The sequence below is a fragment of the Peromyscus eremicus genome, unplaced genomic scaffold, assembly GCF_949786415.1.
Source record: "Peromyscus eremicus unplaced genomic scaffold, PerEre_H2_v1 PerEre#2#unplaced_83, whole genome shotgun sequence".
In the NCBI taxonomy this organism is placed as follows: Eukaryota; Metazoa; Chordata; class Mammalia; order Rodentia; family Cricetidae; genus Peromyscus; species Peromyscus eremicus.
In genome coordinates this window covers 313,422-332,566 of record NW_026734323.1, presented here as the reverse complement: position 1 = coordinate 332,566, position 19,145 = coordinate 313,422, and the positions used below count along the sequence as shown (strand labels likewise).

Below are 19,145 nucleotides of genomic sequence, written 5' to 3'. Positions count from 1 at the left end.
AGCCAAATGCTTTGATTGGAGCCTCCTGTGACAATGCACATGCCCTTAGGAAAGGTGACACAGCCAGCTTAAATTACAACATCCATCAGAGCATGAGAGAGGCCGGCAAAGGGCACAAGAGGACAGATTATTAGGGGTCCTTTACCGTAGACCTTTCCCAGAGCCACACTTTGGAATTTATTGACAGTCCTGAAATGAAGAACTAGCACCCTGTTTGGTCTGGATTGACAATTCACCAGAAGTCTAGACTGTGGCTTCAGAAGTGTACTTGGTGGACCCCAGAACAATTGAGTGATGTGAGGAAAACTGTGTCCTTTAAGATGTTATATCACACTGACAAGTCATGCTAGACACTGAAAGATGCACAGAAAGTGACTGACAGATGAGTCTTTGTCCAGGCAGGTTCTGAAAGCCCAGACTTGAGTCTCCCCTCTGTGGATATCAGTTCTCCCATCTCTCTATAGAGGGGTGGATGTCTTAGAAGTCAGCTGGTCTCCTCTGTCTCCCTGCACAAGAGGACCCAGTGGACAACCTCTTCAGGTTTACTCACAATGTAGAGAATGCACCTTGGCTACAGAGCCCTCAGCCATGTGCTTTCAGATGCATGGAGAAAATTGCTACTGTTATAATCACTTGGGTAGTATAGGGTGGCCCAAGTCCCTTGCTCTAGGCTTCAGAGTCTCCTGTTAATGGAAAAGCCATGCAGGGGTAAAACATAGTCACCAGATTCACAAAATCATCCTCACTGACACTCCAGGACACCCACAGCTGGCAAGAAGGTGACAGTCTCAGTCCAGGTCCACTGAATCTAACAGCTTTCCGGCTGAACTGGAGATCTGTGTGATATCAACAGCTGGTAATTCAGAAACCTCAGGGGTCACTGGAAGACAGCAGAACTTGGGGGCTCCTGCCCTGCTAGTGGCTATGATGTCATGTATGAGAACCTCAGGGTTTTCCAGGGTTCTCTCCTTTCCCTATTATCACTGTCACATAAATAAAGGAATTCAGTGGCAGTGAAATCCAGTCATGGTACAGAAATCTCATTAATTTCTCTGTGCCTCCATCCCAGAAGTTCCCAATTCTTTAGCCCTAGCCCTGGAAAGCTGAAGCCCACCACATCCAGAAAGCTCCCCAGCCCCTTCCAAAACTCACTGCCTCTTCCCCAGGACCATTTTTTCCATGTTTTCCAGGGAGACCTTGGACCAGATTCCTTCTGCCTCGCTCTGGTCTCTCCATGCTGTCCATTCCCTCTGCCAAACAGACTTCTACGTCCGGACAGCATGTCTAGAGGCCAAGCTTGTGGTCACTGAACAAATGACCTCAAGGCAGTCAGTGTTGCTACAACACTAGTGACATCACTGGGGATTCCAAGAGCTGTCAAGGATATAATAGAATGCCCAGCAAAGGGTCTTCTGATGTCATGGGGCAAAGCCTTTGCCTCCTTACTAATTACTTCTCCATGAACTGACCAGAAGCTGTGGTTTCCTTTGCAGGAGTCTCTCCTGTGACACAGGGGAAGTCATTCAGCATATCCTCCTTCCAAAGCTAGACATTTCTCTCTGCTTCATAAGAATTTTTTCAGTAATTCACCCATGGGGTGTTGAACACTCACTTTATAAACACTGCCTAAAATTGGCACTTACCCTCCTCATATCCATACCCAATAATATGAAAAAATAAAGCATGCCAAGGTATTCGGTCATGATCATCGAGGAGGAGGGTTGAGTTCTCTGAAGTGAGCAAGCACCTGGGGAAGGCTATGGTTTAGGTAACTATTGGGAATTTGTAAGTGAGCTGAGACTGTTATGAGACTGTTCTAGAATGTCTTCTCTACATACCTGGTGTCTTAACCAGCATTCTCTAGAAGTAATACAATGATTCTCTATGGAAAGTGTATTTGTTAGAATGGCTTATAGGCAGTGCTCTATCTAATACAACAATATCTGGCTGTGAATGTAAAGCCCAATAATCCAGTAGATGCCCACTCCTCAAGACTGGATGACTCAGTTCATCTGCAGTATATGCTGGAATCTTAAAGAAGTAGGCTTTAATGCCAGTCAAGGAATGGTTTTGCTAACAAGTTAACAGCAACCAGCGATATGTAGTATGAATCTTAAAAGGTCTTATTAATAAAAACAAATCTGGAGCCAGGTATTGAGGGTGACCACTGGAAGATCAGAGAAGCAGAACAAGCCACAGCCACCTCACCTTGCCAGTTCCTCAGCTGATCATGTTTCCTCAGAATGGATGCCTCTCAGCCCTCATCCAGAATGAATCTCAGCTTAACGGTGCTGCTCAAAGCCTAAAAAAAAAAGAAAAGAAAAGAAAAGAAAAAAGAAAGAGAAAGAAAAAGAGAATATAGATATGAGGTATATCATTGAATCTACTCTGAGGAAAAGGATGAAGAAATAATAGGATAAATTGGTAGATCATTGAATCTACTCTAAAAAGAAAAAGGGGAAGATATAAAAATGATAAAAAGGTAGATTACTGAATCTATTATGAAAAGAAAAAAGAGAATATGAATATGATAAGATAAAAAGGTCAATTTTTGAATCCACTTTTAAAAAGGAACTACTTGTTTTAAATAGGATAAGTAATGAATTTTTTTTTGTCTGAGTTTATCAAATGTTACTGGACTGGACATTGTTAATATATATTAATGGAGGTTTTGTCTGAATCTGTCAAATGTTGGTGAACTAGATATTGTTAATGTAATTCTTGACTGTATATATTGTATATACTTATTGGATAATTTTTCTTGTATTAGTTATAAACTTTTTTTTAATTTTAGGCACAAAGGGGAAATGTGGTGGTATTGTGTTCCCCAAAATATTGTGCACCCTAATAAACTTATATAGGGTTAGAGAACAGAACAGCCACTAGATACAGAGGCTAGAAAATGGTGGCACTCACACCTTTAATCCTAGCATTCCAGAGGCAGAAATCCCTCTGGATCTCTGTGAGTTGAAGGCCACACTAGAAACAGTCAGGCATGGTTACTCAAGCCTTTAATCCCAGGAAGTGAGCTTTTAATCCCAGAAAGCAGAAAGGTATATAAGGCGTGAGGACCAGGAACTTGAACTCCTTAAGATTTTAGGATTTCAAGAATCAGTTTAGCTGAGATCCATTTGGATGAGGACTTAAAAGCTTCCAGCTTGAGGAAACAGGATCAGCTGAGGAAATGGTGAGGTAAGGTAACTGTGGCTTGTTCTGCTTCTCTGATCTTCCAGCATTTACCCCAATAACCAGCCCAGATTTGTTTTTACTAATAAGAACTTTGAAGATTCATGCATGCTACAGAGAAAAGTAAGAGCTTCATTCTTCCAAATCCTTCCAACAAAAGGAGTGGTCCAGATTATATCTGGATTAAAGATCTGAATTAAAGCTGTGACTTCATCCCTCAAAGATCTAAACTAGAATTAGATCTTCATACTTCAAAATAAGCAGACCTCTCCCACAGGTGTGCCCTCTATTTTTTGTTGTTTGTTAATCCAGATACAGTCAGGTTTAAAACCAAGAATAGCCATCACAGTCTTATTCCCCCTTCACTAATACTCATGATAAAAAGGCTCACTTAGAGAGTGAAAGGAAGGAGTGACAATAATCAAAAATCACATCTGAGACACCTGTAGATCTCATAGTCATGATGACTTTTTTTTGTGGTGCTTTTCTTTTTTTTTTAAATTTTTATTTTGCAATACAAATCAGTTCTACATATCAGCCACAGATTCCCTTGTTCCCCCCCCTCCCTCCCACCTCACCTTCCCCCTAGCCCGCCCCCCATTCCAATCTCCTCCAGGGCAAAGCCTTCCCCACAGACTGAGATCAACCTGGTGGACTCAGTCCAGGTAGGTCCAGTCCCCTCCTCCCAGGCCGAGCCAAGGGACCCTGCATAGGCCCCAGGTTTCAAACAGCCGACTCATGCAATGAGCACAGGACCCGGTGCCACTGCCTGCATGCCTCCCAAACAGATCAGGCCAGTCAACTGTCTCACCCACTCAGAGGGCCTGATCCAGTTGGTGACCCCTCAGCCATTGGTTCATATTTCATGTGTTTCTGTTTGTTTGGCTATTTGTCTCTGTGCTTTATCCGACCTTGGTCTCAACAATTCTCGCTCATATAAACCCTCCTCATTCTCGCTAATTGGACTCCCAGAGATCCACCTGGGGCCTAGTCATGGTTCTCTGCATCCAGATCCCTCAGTAGTTGGATGAGGTTTCTAGCACGACAATTAGGGTGTTTGGCCATCCCATCACCAGAGTAGGTCAGTTCGGACTGTCTCTCGACCATTGCCAGCAGTCTGTTGTGGGGGTATCTTTGTGGATTTCTGTGGGCCTCTCTAGCACTTTGTTTCTTCCTATTCTCATGTGGTCTTCATTTACCATGGTCTCCTGTTCCTTGTTCTCCCTCTCTGTTGTTGATCCAGCTGGGATCTCCCACTCACCCAAGCTCTCTTTCCCTGGACCCTCGCCCTTCACTACCCCCACTCATGTCCAGGCTGTTCATGTAGATCTCATTCCATTTCTCTGTCATTGGGCGAACCCTGTGTCTTTCTTGGGGTCCTATTTTCCAGGTAGCCTGCGTGGTGATGTGAGTAGCAGTCCAGTCATCCTTGTTCCACATCTAGTATCCTGTTATGAGTGAGTACATACCATGTTTGTCTTTCTGAGTCTGGGATACCTCACTCAGGATGATTTTTTCTAGATCCATCCATTCGTCTGCAAACCTCATGATGTCATTGTTTTTCTCTGCTGAGTAGTATTCCATTGTGTATATGTACCACATTTTGTTTATCCATTCTTCAGTTGAAGGGCATCTAGGTTGTTTCCATGTTCTGGCTATTACAAACAATGCTGATATGAACATAGCTGAACAAGTGCTCTTGTGGTGTGGTTGAGCATTCCTTGGGTATATGCCCAAGAGTGGTATAGCTGGATCTTGGGGGAGATGGATTCCCAATTTTCTAAGAAATCGCCATATTGATTTCCAAAGTGGTTGTACAAGCTTGCATTCCCACCAGCAGTGGAGGAGAGTTCCCCTAGCTCCACATCCTCTCCAGCATAAGGTGTCTTCAGTGTTTTTGATCTTAGCCATTCTGACAGGCGTAAGGTGGTATCTCAGAGTTGTTTTGATTTGCATTTCCCTGATGATTAGGGATGTTGAGCAATTCCTTAAATGTCTTTCAGCCATTTGAGTTTCCTCTGTTGAGAATTCTCTGTTTAGTTCTATAGCCCATTTCTTAATTGGACTGTTGGGCATTTTGATGTCTAATTTCTTGAGTTCCTTATATATTCTGGATATCAGTCCTTTGTCAGATGTGGGATTGGTGAAGATCTTTTCCCATTCTGTAGGCTGTCTCTTTGCTTTGTTGACCGTATCCTTTGCCCTACAAAAGCTTCTCAGTTTCAAGAGGTCCCATTGATAGATTGTTTCTCTCAGTGTCTGTGCTACTGGTGTTCTATTTAGGAAGTGATCTCCTATGCCAATGCGTTCAAGACTACTTCCTACTTTCTCTTCTAGCAGGTTCAGAGTAGCTGGATTTATGTTGAGGTCCTTGATCCACTTGGACTTAAGTTTTGTGCACGGTGATAGATATGGATCTATTTGCAGCCTTCTACATGTTGATATCCAGTTTTGCCAGCACCATTTGTTGAAGATGCTTTCTTTTTCCATTGTGCACTTTTGGCTTCTTTGTCAAAAATTATTTGTTCATAGGTGTGCGGATTAATGTCAGGATCTTCAATTCGATTCCATTGGTCCACATGTCAGTTTTTATGCCAGTACCAAGCTGTTTTTATTACTGTAGCTCTATAGTACAGCTTGAAGTCAGGGATCGTGATGCCTCCAGGGGTTGTTTTATTGTACAGGATTCTTTTGGCTATCCTGGGTTTTTGTTTTTCCATATGAAGTTGAGTATTATTCTTTCCAGGTCTGTGAAGAATTGTGTTGGTATTTTGATGGGGATTGCATTGAATCTGTAGATTGCTTTTGGTAAGATTGCCATTTTTACTATGTTAGTTCTGCCTATCCATGAGCATGGGAGATCTTTCCATTTTCTGACATCTTCTTCAATTTCTTTTTTCAGGGACTTAAAGTTCTTGTCATATAGGTCCTTCACTTGCTTGGTTAGTGTTACCCCAAGGTATTTTATGTCATTTGTGGCTATAGTAAAGGGTGATGTATCTCTGATTTCCTTCTCCGCCTTTTTGTCCATTGTATACAGGAGGGCTACTGATTTTTTTGAGTTGATCTTGTATCCTGCTATGTTGCTGAAGGTGTTTATAAGTTGTATCAGTTCCTTGGTGGAATCTTTGGGGTTGCTCAAGTATACTATCATGTCATCTGCAAATAGGGAAAGCTTGACTTCTTCCTTTCCAATTTGTATCCCCTTAATCTCCTTATGTTGTCTTATTGCTCTGGCTAGAACTTCAAGTACTATATTGAGTAAGTATAGGGAGAGCGGACAGCCTTGCCTCATTCCTGATTTTAGTGGAATTGCTTTGAGTTTCTCTCCATTTAATTTGATGTTGGCTGTTGGCTTGCTGTAAATTGCCTTTATTATGTTTAGGTATGTTCCCTGTATTCCTGATCGCTCCAAGACCTTTATCATGAAGGGGTGTTGGATTTTGTCAAATGCCTTTTCAGCATCTAGTGAGATGATCATGTGTTTTTTTTCTTTGAGTTTGTTTATATGGTGTATCACATTGACAGACTTTGTATGTTGAACCATCCTTGCATCCCTGGAATGAATCCTACTTGATCATGGTGGATAATTGTTTTGATGTGTTCTTGGAGTCTGTTTGCCAGTATTTTATTGAGTATTTTTGCATCAATGTTCATGAGGGAGATCGGTCTGTAGTTCTCTTTCTTTGTTGTATCCTTGTTTGGTTTGGGAATCAGGGTAATTGTAGCCTCATAGAAGGAGTTTGGTAATGTTCCTTCTGTTTCTATTGTATGGAACAATTTAGAGAGTATTGGTATTAACTCTTCTTTGAAGATCTGGTAGAATTCTGCACTGAAACCATCTGGTCCTGGGCTTTTTTTTGGTTGGGAGACTTTTAATGACTGTTTCTATTTCGTTAGGGGTTATTGGACTATTTAAATAGTTTATCTGGTCTTGATTTAATTTAGGTATGTGGTACCTATCCAGAAAATTATCCATTTCTTTTAGGTTTTCCAGTTTTGTGGAATAGAGGTTTTTGAAGTTTGACCTGATGATTCTCTGGATTTCCTCAATGTCTGTTGTTATGTCCCCCTTTTCATTTCTGATTTTGTTGATTTGGATGCTCTCTCTCTGTCTTTTGGTTAGTTTGGATAAGGGCTTGTCTATCTTGTTGATTTTCTCAAAGAACCAACTCTTTGTTTCATTAATTTTTTGTATTGTTCTCTTTGTTTCTATTTTATTGATTTCAGCTCTCACTTTGATAATTTCCTGGCATCTATTTTTCCTGGGAGACTTTGCTTCTTCCTGTTCTAGAACTTTCAGGTGTGCTGTTAAGTCACTAGTGTGAGATTTCTCCAGCTTATTTATGTGGGCGTTTAGTGCTATGAATTTCCCTCTTAGTACTGCTTTCATAGTGTCCCATAGGTTTGGATATGTGGTGTCTTCATTTTTGTTGATCTCTAGGATGTCTTTAATTTCTTTCTTTATTTCTTCCTTAACCCATTGGTGATTAAGTTGGGTATTGTTCAGTTTCCATGAGATTGTAGGTTTTCTGTAGTTTTTGTTGTTGTTGAAATCCAACTTTAGACCATGGTGGTCTGATAGAACACAGGAGGTTAGTCCAATTGTTTTGTATCTGTTTAGATTTGTTTTGTGACCAAGTATGTGGTCGATTTTAGAGAAGGTTCCATGGGGTGCTGAGAAGAAGGTATATTCTTTTTTGTTAGGATGGAATGTTCTGTAGATGTCGATTAAGTCCATTTGAGTCATGACATCAATTAAGTCCTTTATTTCTCTGCTAAGTTTCAATTTGAGGGATCTGTCCAGTGGTGAAAGTGGGGTGTTGAGGTCTCCCACTATTAATGTGTGGGGTTTTATATGTGATTTAAGCTTTAATAATGTTTCTTTTACATATGTGGGTGCCCTTGTGTTTGGGGCATAAATGTTCAGAATTGAGACTTCATCTTGGTGGATCTTTCCTGTGATGAGTATGTAATGCCCTTCTTGATCTCTTTTGATTGATTTTAGTTTGAAGTCTATTTTGCTGGATATCAGGATGGCTACACCCGCTTGTTTCTTAAGACCGTTTGATTGGAAAGTCTTTTCCCAGCCTTTTATTTTTAGGTAGTGTCTATCTTTGAATTTGAGATGTGTTTCTTGTATGCAGCAGAAAGATGGGTCCTGCTTTCGTATCCATTCTGTAAGCCTATGTCTTTTTATAGGTGAATTAAGTCCATTGATATTGAGGGATATTAATGTCCAGTGATTGTTCATTCCTGTTATTTTTTGGTGGTGATGTGTGTGTACTTTTCTTCGTTGGGGTTTACTGCTGTGGCTTTATCTATTGCCTGTGTTTTCGAGGTTGTATCTGACTTCCTTAGGTTGGAATTTTCCTTCTAGTGCTTTCTGTAGGGCTGGGTTTGTGGATAAATATTGTTTAAGTCTGGCTTTGTCATGGAATGTCTTGTTCACTCCATCTATGATGATTGAAAGTTTTGCTGGGTATATTAGTCTAGGCTGACATCCATGGTCTCTTAGTGTCTGCATTACATCTGTCCAGGACCTTCTGGCTTTCAAAGTCTCCATTGAGAGATCGGGTGTTATTCTGATAGGTTTGCCTTTATATGTCACTTGGCCTTTTTCCTTTGCTGCTCTTAATATTCTTTCTTTATTCTGTACGTTTAATTGTTTAATTATTATGTGGCGAGGGAACTTTTTTGGGGGGTCTAGTCTATTTGGTGTTCTATAAGCTTCCTGTATCTTCATAGGCAATTCCTTAAGTTCAGAAAGTTTTCTTCTATGATCTTGTTGAATATATTTTCTGTGCCCTTGAGTTGGTATTCTTCTCCTTCTTCTACCCCTATTATTCGTAGGTTTGGTCTTTTCATTGTGTCCCAAATTTCTTGGACATTTTGGTTCATGACTTTGTTGACTTTAGTGTTTTCTTTGACTGATGAATCTATTTCTTCTATTGTATTTTCAACGCTAGAGATTCTCTCTTCCATCTCTTGCATTCTGTTGATTATACTTGCATCTGAAGTTCCCAATCGTTTTCTTAGATTTTCTCTTTCCAGCATTCCCTCTGTTTGTGTCTTCTTCATTTTTTCTATTTCCCTTTTCAGGTCTTGGACTGTTTCCTTCATTTGTTTCATTGATTTTTCTTGATTTTCTTTCAGTATTTTATTGTTCTCTTCCAGGACCTTTTTGATTTCTTCTAATTTGTTTGCCCTTTCCTCTAGTTGTTTACAGCATTCTTCACATTTTTTTGTCTTTTCCTCTACACGAGCCTCTAGCTTCTTCATGATGACATTCATAAGGCTATTTTCTTCTGCTTCTTCCAATTTCTGATGTTCAGGTCTAGGTGTTGGAGGAGGGCCGTGGCCTGGTGATGGTGTATTGCTATTCATTTTGTTGTATGTGTTTCTGCCTTGACGTCTGCCCATCTCCTTGTGGTTCGTTCTTGGCCTTATCCGCACACTTGGTTCAGACAGAGCTGACAGATTCAGGAAGTCTCTCTCTCTTGTCCAGATGGGAGCTCTCTTGTCCAAATTGGAAGTCCGGGGCAGGATGGGAGCTCTTGTTCAGAAGGGAAGTCCGGGGGAGGATGGGTGCTCTCCTCTCTCTCTCTCTCTCTCTCTCTCTCTCTCTCTCTCTCTCCCCTCCAGATGGGAAATCCGGGGCAAGATTGGAGCTGGGGGCCAGCCTCTAAGTCTCAAGAAGAGGCTTGGGGCTTGGGCAGATGGGCGTGGGGTCAGGGCTTGGAGACTGCAGGGTCTGCCAGGGGTCTTAGAGAAGGGGATCCTTCCCAGTGGGGCTAGAAGGGAACTTGCTCGGTGACCAGAACCTGGGGCCAAGTTGGACAGGTCTTCCCAAGTGGCTGGTGCCCAGGGATGGGGTTGGGGGCAAGTTAGGGGACTCACCTGTGCTTCAGAAGGGAAGTCCGGGGCAAGATGGGAGCTGGGAGCTGGGGGCCGGCCTCTAAGTCTTAGTAAGAGGCTTGGGGCTCAGGCGGATGGGGGTGGGGGCAGGGCATGGAGACTGCAGGGTCTTCCAGGGGTCTTGGAGAAGGGGATCCTTTCCGGTGGGGCTAGAAGGGAACCTGCCCTGTGACCAGAACCTGGGGCCAAGTTGGGCAGGTCTTCCCCAGAGTGGCTGGTGCCCAAGTATGGGGTCGGGTGCAAGCTAGGGCACTCACCTGTGCTTCAGAAGGGAAGTCCAGGGCAAGATGGGAGCTGGGGGCTGGCCTCTAAGTCTCAGGAAGAAGCTTGGGGCTCAGGCGGATGGGGGTGGGGGCAGGGCATGGAGACTGCAGGGTCTTCCAGGGGTCTTGGAGCAGGGGATCCTTCCTGGTGGGGCTAGAAGGGAACCTGCCCTGTGACCAGAACCTGGGGCCAAGTTGGGCAGGTCTTCCCCAGAGTGGCTAGTGCCCAGGGATGGGGTCGGGGGCAAGTTAGGGCACTCACCTGTGCTTCAGAAGGGAAGTCCGGGGCAAGATGGGAGCTGGGGGCCAGCCTCTAAGTCTCAGGAAGAGGCTTGGGGCACAGGCGGATGGGTGTGGGGGCAGGGCGTGGAGACTGCAGGGTCTGCCAGGGGTCTTAGAGAAGGGGATCCTTCCCAGTGGGGCTAGAAGGGAACCTGCCCTGTGACCAGAACCTGGGGCCAAGTTGGGCAGGTCTTCCCCAGAGTGGCTGGTGCCCTGGGATGGGGTCAGGGGCAAGTTAGGGGACTCACCTGTGCTTCAGAAGGGAAGTTTGGGGCAAGATGGGAGCTGGGGGCTGGCCTCTAAGTCTCAGGAAGAGGCTTGGGGCTCAGGCAGATGGGGGTGGGGGCAGGGCGTGGAGACTGCAGGGTCTGCCAGGGGTCTTGGAGAAGGGGATCCTTCCCGGTGGGGCTAGAAGGGAACCTGCCCGGTGACCAGAACCTGGGGCCAAGTTGGGCAGGTCTTCCCCGGAGTGGCTGGTGCCCAGGGATGGGGTCGGGGGCCAGCTAGGGCACTCACCTGTGCTTCAGAAGGAAGTCCGGGGCAAGATGGGAGCTGGGGGCCGGCCTCTAAGTCTCAGGAAGAGGCTTGGGGCTCAGGCGGATGGGGGTGGGGGCAGGGCGTGGAGACTGCAGGGTCTGCCAGGGGTCTTAGAGAAGGGGATCCTTCCCAGTGGGGCTAGAAGGGAACCTGCCCTGTGACCAGAACCTGGGGCCAAGTTGGGCAGGTCTTCCCCAGAGTGGCTGGTGCCCTGGGATGGGGTCAGGGGCAAGTTAGGGGACTCACCTGTGCTTCAGAAGGGAAGTTTGGGGCAAGATGGGAGCTGGGGGCTGGCCTCTAAGTCTCAGGAAGAGGCTTGGGGCTCAGGCAGATGGGGGTGGGGGCAGGGCGTGGAGACTGCAGGGTCTGCCAGGGGTCTTGGAGAAGGGGATCCTTCCCGGTGGGGCTAGAAGGGAACCTGCCCGGTGACCAGAACCTGGGGCCAAGTTGGGCAGGTCTTCCCCGGAGTGGCTGGTGCCCAGGGATGGGGTCGGGGGCCAGCTAGGGCACTCACCTGTGCTTCAGAAGGAAGTCCGGGGCAAGATGGGAGCTGGGGGCCGGCCTCTAAGTCTCAGGAAGAGGCTTGGGGCTCAGGCGGATGGGGGTGGGGGCAGGGCGTGGAGACTGCAGGGTCTGCCAGGGGTCTTTGAGAAGGGGATCCTTCCTGGTGGGGCTGTGCTTCAGAAGGGAAGTCCAGGGCAAGTCATGATGACTTTTAGTGGCCTTTTTTGGTCTGGCTATAATAGGATGAAATACCAGTCTTAGGAGAGGATTAGCTAGAAACCCAGATACAAAACAATCTGGACTCTTTCTATAATTGTAGATTTGAAATTCAAATCATTATGTCATGGCTGGTAGTAACTATGATGAAAAAGGGTCCAAGAGTTAGAAAATGGGTTTTCTTTAAAGAAAAGAGAAGAATAACAGACTGTTCCTGTTCAATAGTCGGGTGTCAGGAAGAGCCACATGAATTTGGACTCGAACTCCTCCAGAACACATCTTGTGCTTATAAAAAATATCTTGTCATACATTTTTAAGCCTTTTGTGAGTGGAACTGTTTCCCTGATTTCTTTGTCAGTATGTTTGTGATTGGTATACAGGAAGGCAACTGACTTTTGTGTGTTCATTTTACAATCTTTCACTTTTATGAATCTATTTGTCAGGCTTAAGAGACTTCTGATAAATTTTAGTTTTATGTGTTTATAATCATATCGTCTGCAAATAAGGACATTTTGACTTCTCCCTTTCCCATTGTATCCCCTTTATCTCCTTCAGTTGTCTTATTGATCTTGCTAAGAGTTAAAGTTCTATATTGAATAGGAGTGGAAGGAGTGAACATCCTTTTCTTCTTCCTGCTTTTGGAATTGCTCTGAGTTTTTCTCTATTTAGTATGAAGATGCTGTGGGCTTGTTGTACAATTACTTTATTATGTTGAATTATATCCTCTGTATCCCTAGATTCTCCAGGACTTTTATCATTGATGAAAGCTGGGTTTTACAAAGGCTTTTTTTCATATATTCAGAGGGTTGTATTGTTTTTGTCCTTTACTCATTTTATGTGGTGCAGTAAATATGTTGATTTGTGTATGTTGAATTATCCTTGCATGTTTAAAGTGAAGACAACTTGACCACGGTGGATGATTTTTTTAATGTAATCCTGAACTTTATTTGCAAGTATTTTATTGAGAATTTGTGTCTATATGTTCATCTGTATAATAGGCCTATAATTCTATCTATCCATCTATCTGCTATCTATCTATCCATCCATCCATCCATCCACCCTTCAATCCACCCATCCATCCACCCACCCACCCACCTATCCAGCCATCCATCCATTTTTCTACCTGTCATCATCTCTCAACACCAGGTTATCCCTGGCTCAAAAAAGAATCTGGAAGAGCTACTGATTTACTACTCTTTACATGCTGAGCCATTTCCTAAGGCATTTTTATCTTATTTTAATTTTTCCCCCTTTTAAATGTTTATTTCATTTTTTATGTATATGGATATTTTTCCTGCAGGTATGTGTGAGAACTGCATGTGTTCCTGGTGCCTGAGGAGGCTGAAAGAGTGTGTTTGAGCCTCTGTATGGTTGCTGGGAACTGAACCCTCATCCTCTACAATAGCAGTCAGTGCTCTTAACTACTGATACAACTCTCAAAACCACTTTTTCTTTGTTTGTTTGTTTTTGGAGATTTGTCTTACTATGAGGCTCTGGCTATCCTGGACTCAGTAGACAAACAGGCCTCAAACTCACAGACATCTACCTGCCTCTGCCTTCTGAGTGCAGGATCAAAGGAATGGGCCACCATGTTCTACTTCTGATGTGCATGTTTAAAGTGCTTACTGTACAGTGGGTCCTGTGCTAGCATTGAGGATGAGCACTAGACAACAAATCAAACATCACACTGCTTCCACCTCCCTGGGAGACAGACAGGAAGCAAAATGAAACACACCCAGGTTAGATGGAGGCTCCAGTGTCAGAAGGGCTAAAGATGGTCAGATCAGCTGCAGCCCACAATGACACCAGTGCTGGGAGGCTTTGGCATTATTACAGTTATGGTCATGGGGCGCAAGACTATTCTACACCCTCCACAGATCACCTCCTGCCCTCTGGTCCAGGCTGCCATATCATCCAGACCGCAGACAAGTGGCAGCCCGAACCATTGTGGGAAGTTGTGGGGTGGGGGCGCCTCCACAGACCTGTGAGCTTTTGGTCTGCATTTGGTGTGGAGTACAACCTCAGTTTCTCAGGTTCCCAGTCCAGCCAGCACCAACTGCCTAGGGATCTGGAATTGCCCATGTTGCTAGAAAGACCTACTTCATGCATGCCACCGCCAATTCATCCTCCTTGGAGGCTATATTATTTAGGCAAGTTTTGTATTTGTTTTAAACTTTAGGTAGCATATAAAATGAGCAAATGTGGTATTTGATGCCAAAATAGGATCTGAATTCTGATGTTGACTGAGTTTTGAAGACTGACAGAAATCTAGAGACATTATGTAAAGGCAGAGGAGACTGCTCATCTACCAAGTAGCATTGAGCCAGTTTGTAAAACTCCCACTTGATTTTACTGCCGTGCATGCTTGTGTGTGAATGATTTCCCTGTATATATGTCTCTGCACCCTGTGCAAGCCTTGTATTCACTGAGGACAGAAGAAAGAACTGGATCCCCCAGGACTGGAGTTTTAGACAGATATGAGCCCCCTGCTGGGTGTCAGGAACTGAATTCAAGGAACCTTAAATACCAAATGATCTCTCTAAGACCCAAGAACACACCTCTTCAATTTAGCAGGTAGAAAGGGTTTTTGGGTAACCTGTGTCAGTCAGCCTTGTGGAAATTCTATCAACTGTTTTGTGACATAAATGGATGGGTAGCACCATTTCAGAGCTTTGAAGGAATTCTTGAGGCTTTGTTCACAATATTCCTACTCAAAGCAGATGATGTTGCTGGAGCAGGCCATTAGTCTACATCTCACAAGTTTAACAGTCATGGAAAAGGAGGGAGAAGCCAGAAGGCATCGGCAGAATCCATACTTGCAGCTCAGCAGCTGGTGACACACTTTGTTCATATATTTTGAGTTCACCTTCACTCTTGCTATCCCAGGATCCCAATGGGCAATTGTGAAAGGCTATGGGAAAGGATAAATGGAATGCAGAAGGGAGAGGTTCCTTTCCTTCTAGAAGCCCTTCATTGTCACATTCTCTCAATCTGGCTGTTCAACAACCAGGTCATGCAGACTAGAGAGGACATATTTTGACCTTTTGTATATGTCTTCCCATCATGCTGGAAATGAATGTGTTAGTTAAAAAAGTGCAGATATTTTTAAAGCCAGTTGGTCATATCTGCTTTGGTGATTTATGAAACCATGTGTCTTTTACTCAAGTAGAAATGAAGCAGAGGTTAAAAAATGTTAGTGGTCTCTAACAATAAAATTGAAAGGAATACACAGATATTTGTGGACTAAAATCAAGACCATGGCATTGACAAGTGATAAAATTAATGAAAATGTAACATTTCCTTTTTATGAAAAATAACACATCTCAAATTGTCCTTAAAGGCTCAAGAAGAGAATAAGTACTGACTCCAGGAACCAGAGGTCACACTGGAGAACTCTGGTCACAGAAACACTTCAACTGTTGCTTCTGACTCTGTTTCCACTTCCACATCTGTTGCTGTTGCCCTTGCTTCTGCTGTTTCTGCTTCTCATGCTTCTGCTTCCTCTCCAGAGGCTCCAACCTCTGCTGCACCTGCTTCTGCTGCATGTGTTTACAGCTGTTGTTACTGCTGCTGTAGCACAAGGTAAATGAACCCACTCTACAAAGACACAGTGGGCATACTAAGAGCTAGGATTCTGTTATCAAGGAGACAGGAGAAAAGAATAAGACTGTGACATGTGTTGAAAATAGATAATAATGTTTGACTTACAAAACAAATTCTCTTTTGGGCTAACATTCATGATGAACATATTTTATTGTGATGGGTTTATGCTCAAGGCCATAGGCAGGTATTTCTCAGTATCTCAATCATTTACCTAGTTGGATTACATTTCTACTTACATGGAAAGCAGTGTTATACAAATACAATCATCACAGCTGGCAAATGTGAGGGAAGCCCATTGCCTTGGCCTGTGGTTAGAGAAATTCATTCATACAGAAGTCAGACTTCTGTTCCTCACCAAGAACCCGCTGGCCTGCACTTCCACTCACAGTACCTGCCAGTGTCTCCTGACACAGATAGATCTGGCTCCTGTTTCATCTCTGACTTGAACTTGGATTTTTCTGTCCCTGTCCCTGCAGGGAAGTGACACTGAACACTCCAGCATCTTCCTGTTCTTGAATCTTTTTTGTCTGGCTTTTCTTTTCTTTTTTTTTAAGTCTTTTTCTAAAGACATTTTTTTTTATTCCTTTTACATGCCAACCATAGATCCCTGTCTCATCCCTCCTTCTGCTTCTCCCCCAGGTTCTCCTCGACCCACCCTCCCCATTCCCTCCTCGAAAAGTGTCAGGGCTCCTCCCATGGGGAGTAAGCAGAGCCTCGCACATTCAGTTGAGGCACTACTAAGCCCCTCCCCCATGCAGCAAGGCTGAACAAGGCTTTTCTTATATTTCCTTTATTTTCCTTATATACCATGCTCTCAGCTTCTCCCACTTGGTCCTACTTGCTTAAGATCCTTCCATCTTCCCCTACAGTCCAGAAAATTTGCTTTTTGTCCTCTAACTACTATACGTCTATCTGTGTCCCTGTCTCATTTATTGTAATTTATGTATACTTCAATTCCTGTAGGTGTTTGTCTACTTACCACTGTAACCTCATTGGTTAGGTAATGGGCTAGCATGCAGTAAGTGACTACTCACAGTCTATTTATTGAATGAGAAAATGAAGTTACCCCAAGTGCTGTTTTAAAGATTAGAATAATTGTCACTTTAAAAGTTTGATATAGATAAATTCTCAGAATTTTTTTTACAAATCATAATCATTAAAAACTCTGACAATCTTTTTAAATATTCAATATACATAAACTTTTAATAATGAAAAGAATGAAAGCAAAACATATAATCAAAGCAATTAATTATGCTAATTTTGTAGAAACAAGTTAATATCAGCATACAATATCATTTTACAGTAATATTTACAGTCATAAGTTATAATGTGTCATATTATGTTAGACTAGTAATTGCCAAATTTCTGTTATTGATATAATTGACTATAATGTTGTGATTTAACAATGTGAATAATTGCTATACTATGTAATAATGAACGTACTATTTAATCTTAACCAGTAATAAGTCATCGGAAAGGTATGACATGTGTGGGGGACACATTACATTTCCAATAGGCAACACTACTCTGTCATTCTCCAGGGACTGAAATATGAGTAGAGAGGAAATGATAAAGTTTTTGTGAAAGAGAATGTCCCAGAGACTCTTGTCATTGCCCCCAGGTCCTCCATATTCCTCAGGGTGTAAATGATGTGGTTGAGCACAGGGGTGAGGATAGTGTAGAAGACAGCCAGAATCTTATCTTCTGTGGGGGAATGGAGACTCCTGGGATGAAGGTAAGTGTAGACAAATGGTGCATAGTAAAATGTCACCACAGTTACGTGAGTTGAACATGTGGTGAAGGCCTTTTTCTTTCCTTCTTTTGAGCGCATATGGAAAACAGCAAAAAGGACCCATCCGCAGGAAGCTGTGATGCCAAGGAAAGGAAGTAGAAAAAAAAGGCTTGTACTCACAAATACCATGTACTCATAAACCCAAGTGTCCATACAGGCCTGGGGCAACATGGCAGGGACATCCCAGAATAAGTGGTTAATGGACCTAGAATGGAAGTAAGGAACGTGAAGGAGATAGACTGTGTGTGATAAGGAGTTAATGGAGCCCAGTGTCCAAGATCTTATAATCGTCTCCAGACACATCATTTTGCTCATGGGAATAGGATAATGAAGAGGGTGGCAGATGGCCACGAAATGGTCATAGAACATGGAGGCCAGGAACAAGCCCTCAGAACCTGACATGTTCAGAAAGAAAAAGGATTGCACTCTACAGCCCAGTAAGGTAATGCTTTTCTGGCCAGAGAGGAAGTTGAATGCCAGCTTGGGAACAGTGGTAGAGATATGCATCAGGTCCATGAGAGAGAGCTGACTGAGCAGAAAGTACATGGAGGTGTGGAGCTTGGGATCCACACGAATGAGGTGGATCATTGCTGAGTTGTCAAGCAAGACCACAGAGAATATGGAGATGATGAGCAACAAAAGCAGTAGGCCTGTGTGATTTTGTGGTAATAATCCTAACAAAATGAAATCACGTGAGCTCTGAATCCATTTCTCCATGAAAATGTATTGCTTTCTCTTTCTTCAAAAGTGACCTGAAAGTAAAATGCACTTATATAAAGTAGATCAGGAGAATAAAGAGGAACTGGCTTGGAATGAAAGCTTGCACTGAATTGTTCTTACAACCAGTACCACCCTTCTGTTGAATTTATTTTGAAATCTGAACTAAATGTTCCTTCCCCCTTGCCTCTGGCCAAGTTCTCAGTTCAGAGATACCTGTATGGTCATTTTATTTTACTTTTTAACAAATATTTTTATTTTATAATTAATTTAATTTTACATATCAGCCACGTATTCCCCTGTCTTCCCTTCTCTCATCCCCCAGGCTTCCCCCCACCCAATCCACCCCCTATTACCACCTCCTCCAAGGCAAGTTCTCCCCTGAGGACTCAGCCCAGCCTGGTAGATTCAGTTGAGGCAGGTCCAGGCCCTGCCTCCCTGCACCAAGGCTGAGCAAAGTGTCTCAGATTAGGTCCCAGGTTCCAAAAAGCCAGCTCATGCACTAAGGAGAGTTCCTGGTCCCACTGCCTGGGGGCCTCCTAAAGAGTTCAAGCTCATCAACTGTCTCACTTAGTCAGAGGGCCTGGTCCAGTTCCATGGGGGCTTCTCAGCTATTGGTTCACAGTTCATGTGTTTCTGCTAGTTGGGCTAATTCTCCCTGTGCTTTTTCCATCATGGTCTTGATATCTCTGGCTCATATAATCCCTGCTCCCTCTCGCCTGTTGGACTCCTGGAGCTCCACCTGGGGCTTGGCTGTGGATCTCTGCATCTGCTTCCACCAGTCACTGGATGAGAGTTCTATCATGACAGTTAGGGTGTTTGGCCAAAAACTCTTACAATCTTTTAAAGCCTTCATAATGACAAGTTTCCATGTAAAAGGGAAGTACCAACTTCGTAGTTATCAGTATTTCCTCTTCTGTCAATATTTAAGAAAGTATTAACTATGAATAAGTAGAACAAAAAACACCCCACAAAATGTCATTTAGTTGTTACTAACATAATAAGTATAAATAGTAAATGTAGTAAAAGCTATTATGGAAATGGGAAATCTGTTGTCAAGGAGTTCCTATTGTCACGATAAAAAAAACCATGACAGAAACCAGGGAAGACCTGCCCAACTTGGCCCC

General features: G+C 43.4%; 1 protein-coding gene across 1 annotated transcript; it reads right to left on the bottom strand.

Moving 5' to 3' along the window:
- Window positions 1–15,286: 15,286 nt before the first annotated feature.
- LOC131901439 (olfactory receptor 2L13-like) lies at window positions 15,287–18,074 on the bottom strand. The gene is made up of 2 exons (XM_059252589.1): window positions 17,036–18,074; window positions 15,287–15,476 (listed from the first exon to the last, which is right to left on the bottom strand). Exons 1-2 carry the CDS (start codon window positions 18,016–18,018, stop codon window positions 15,287–15,289), a joined length of 1,173 nt encoding a protein of 390 aa, XP_059108572.1. The 5' UTR covers window positions 18,019–18,074.
- Window positions 18,075–19,145: the final 1,071 nt, after the last annotated feature.